The sequence below is a fragment of the Mauremys reevesii genome, linkage group 13 (genome assembly GCF_016161935.1).
Source record: "Mauremys reevesii isolate NIE-2019 linkage group 13, ASM1616193v1, whole genome shotgun sequence".
Classification (NCBI taxonomy): domain Eukaryota; kingdom Metazoa; phylum Chordata; order Testudines; family Geoemydidae; genus Mauremys; species Mauremys reevesii.
The window spans coordinates 14258983-14260495 of NC_052635.1; the positions used below are offsets into that span (position 1 = coordinate 14258983).

General features: G+C 66.1%; 1 protein-coding gene across 1 annotated transcript in view; it reads left to right on the plus strand.

Moving 5' to 3' along the window:
• LOC120380062 (zinc transporter ZIP2-like) overlaps nucleotides 1-1047 on the plus strand; it is a 2822-nt gene extending 1775 nt beyond the window's left edge. Inside the window, exon 2 of the mRNA XM_039497564.1 lies at nucleotides 361-1047. Coding sequence (XP_039353498.1) covers nucleotides 361-1047 — 687 coding nt within the window. The remainder of the gene's footprint in view (nucleotides 1-360) is intronic.
• The last annotated feature ends 466 nt before the right edge of the window (nucleotides 1048-1513 follow it).

Here is a 1513-nt window from a genome sequence, read left to right on the forward strand (position 1 = left end):
TGTGGGGAAAGAGCTGTGAGAGCAGAGCCAAGGGCCGGGGGAGCGACTGGCTCTTGTCAAATCTCCACTCCCAGTAATGGCAAGAGAAGTCAGGACTCCTGACTCCCAGGCCCACCCCCGCTCTCACACACTAGACCCCACTCCCCTCCCAGAGTTGGGGAGAGAACCCAGGAGTCCTGGCTCCCAGCCCTCCCCCCGCACACTAACCACTAGACTCCGTCCTCCTAAATAGCCCTCCCTTTGGGACCCGCTCCTTAGACTGCAGGTGGAGGTGGGGAAGGTCGGGCTGGGTGGCTGCGTGCGAGTCCCTCTGAAACAAACCATGTCTCTCTCTCCACCTCCCCATCCCTCTCCCTACAGCTGGATTACCCCTTTGCGGAGCTCGTCATCTCCCTCGGCTTCTTCCTCGTCTTCCTCACCGAGAGCCTGGTGCTGCACTGCTGCCACGTGGCTCCACCATCCCACGGGGCCCCGGGCAAGGACCCTGCTTGCTCAGCCCCCAGTGTCCCCACCGTCCCGCACTCCCACGGGGCCACGGCGCCCAGCGTCCCCTCCATCCCGCACTCCCACGGGGTCCCGGAGCCTGGCGGCCCCTCACCTGGCTCTTTCCGGGCCCTGGTGCTCTTCATCACGCTTTCGCTGCACTCACTCTTCGAGGGGCTGGCGGTGGGAGTGCAGCAGGGCGAGGCGGGGGCCCTCCAGCTCTGTCTGGCCGTGCTGGCCCACAAGGGTGTGATCGCCTTCAGCCTGGGGCTGCAGCTGGTGCAGAGTGGCACCCGGCCCCGCTGGAGGCTGCTCTACCTGGGCATCTTCGCCCTCATGTCCCCCTGTGGCATGGCCATTGGCATCGGGCTCTCGCTCTCAGGCGGGGAGGCCGGCGGGCTGGCCATGGCCCTGGTGGAGGGGGTGGCGGCCGGCACCTTCCTGTACATCACCTTCTTGGAGATCCTGCCCCACGAGCTGAGCTCCAACGAGCCGCCCTTGGCCAAGTTCTCCTTCATCGCCCTGGGCTTCACCGTCATGGCCACCATTGCTGTCTGGGCCTGAGAGGGAGGCAGGGCTGAGTGGGGGCTCCAGGGGCCATGCCCTGTAGAGACTGACCCCAAACGGCCTGTCCCCTCTAGGGGGCATCAGCTCCCATCCGGCCCCAGGGCAGGGACTGGCTGGATCAGGGGGGTGGGGAATAGGACATGGGGCCTTTCCCATCTAGGGCGGGGACTGGCTGTCTCGGAGGGCTGGGGACATGGGACTTTCACTTCTAGGGGGCGCTGGCTCCCATCCAGCCCCAGGATGGGGACTGGCTGGCTCATGGGGCTGGAGACAGACGGGACCTTTCCTCTCTAGCGGGTACTGGCTCTCATCCGGCCCCAGGGTAGGGACTGGCTGGATCAGTGGGGTGGGGAATAGGACATGGGGCCTTTCCCATCTAGGGCGGGGACTGGCTGTCTCGGAGGGCTGGGGACATGGGGCTTTCACTTCTAGGGGGCGCTGGCTCCCATCCGGCCCCAGGATG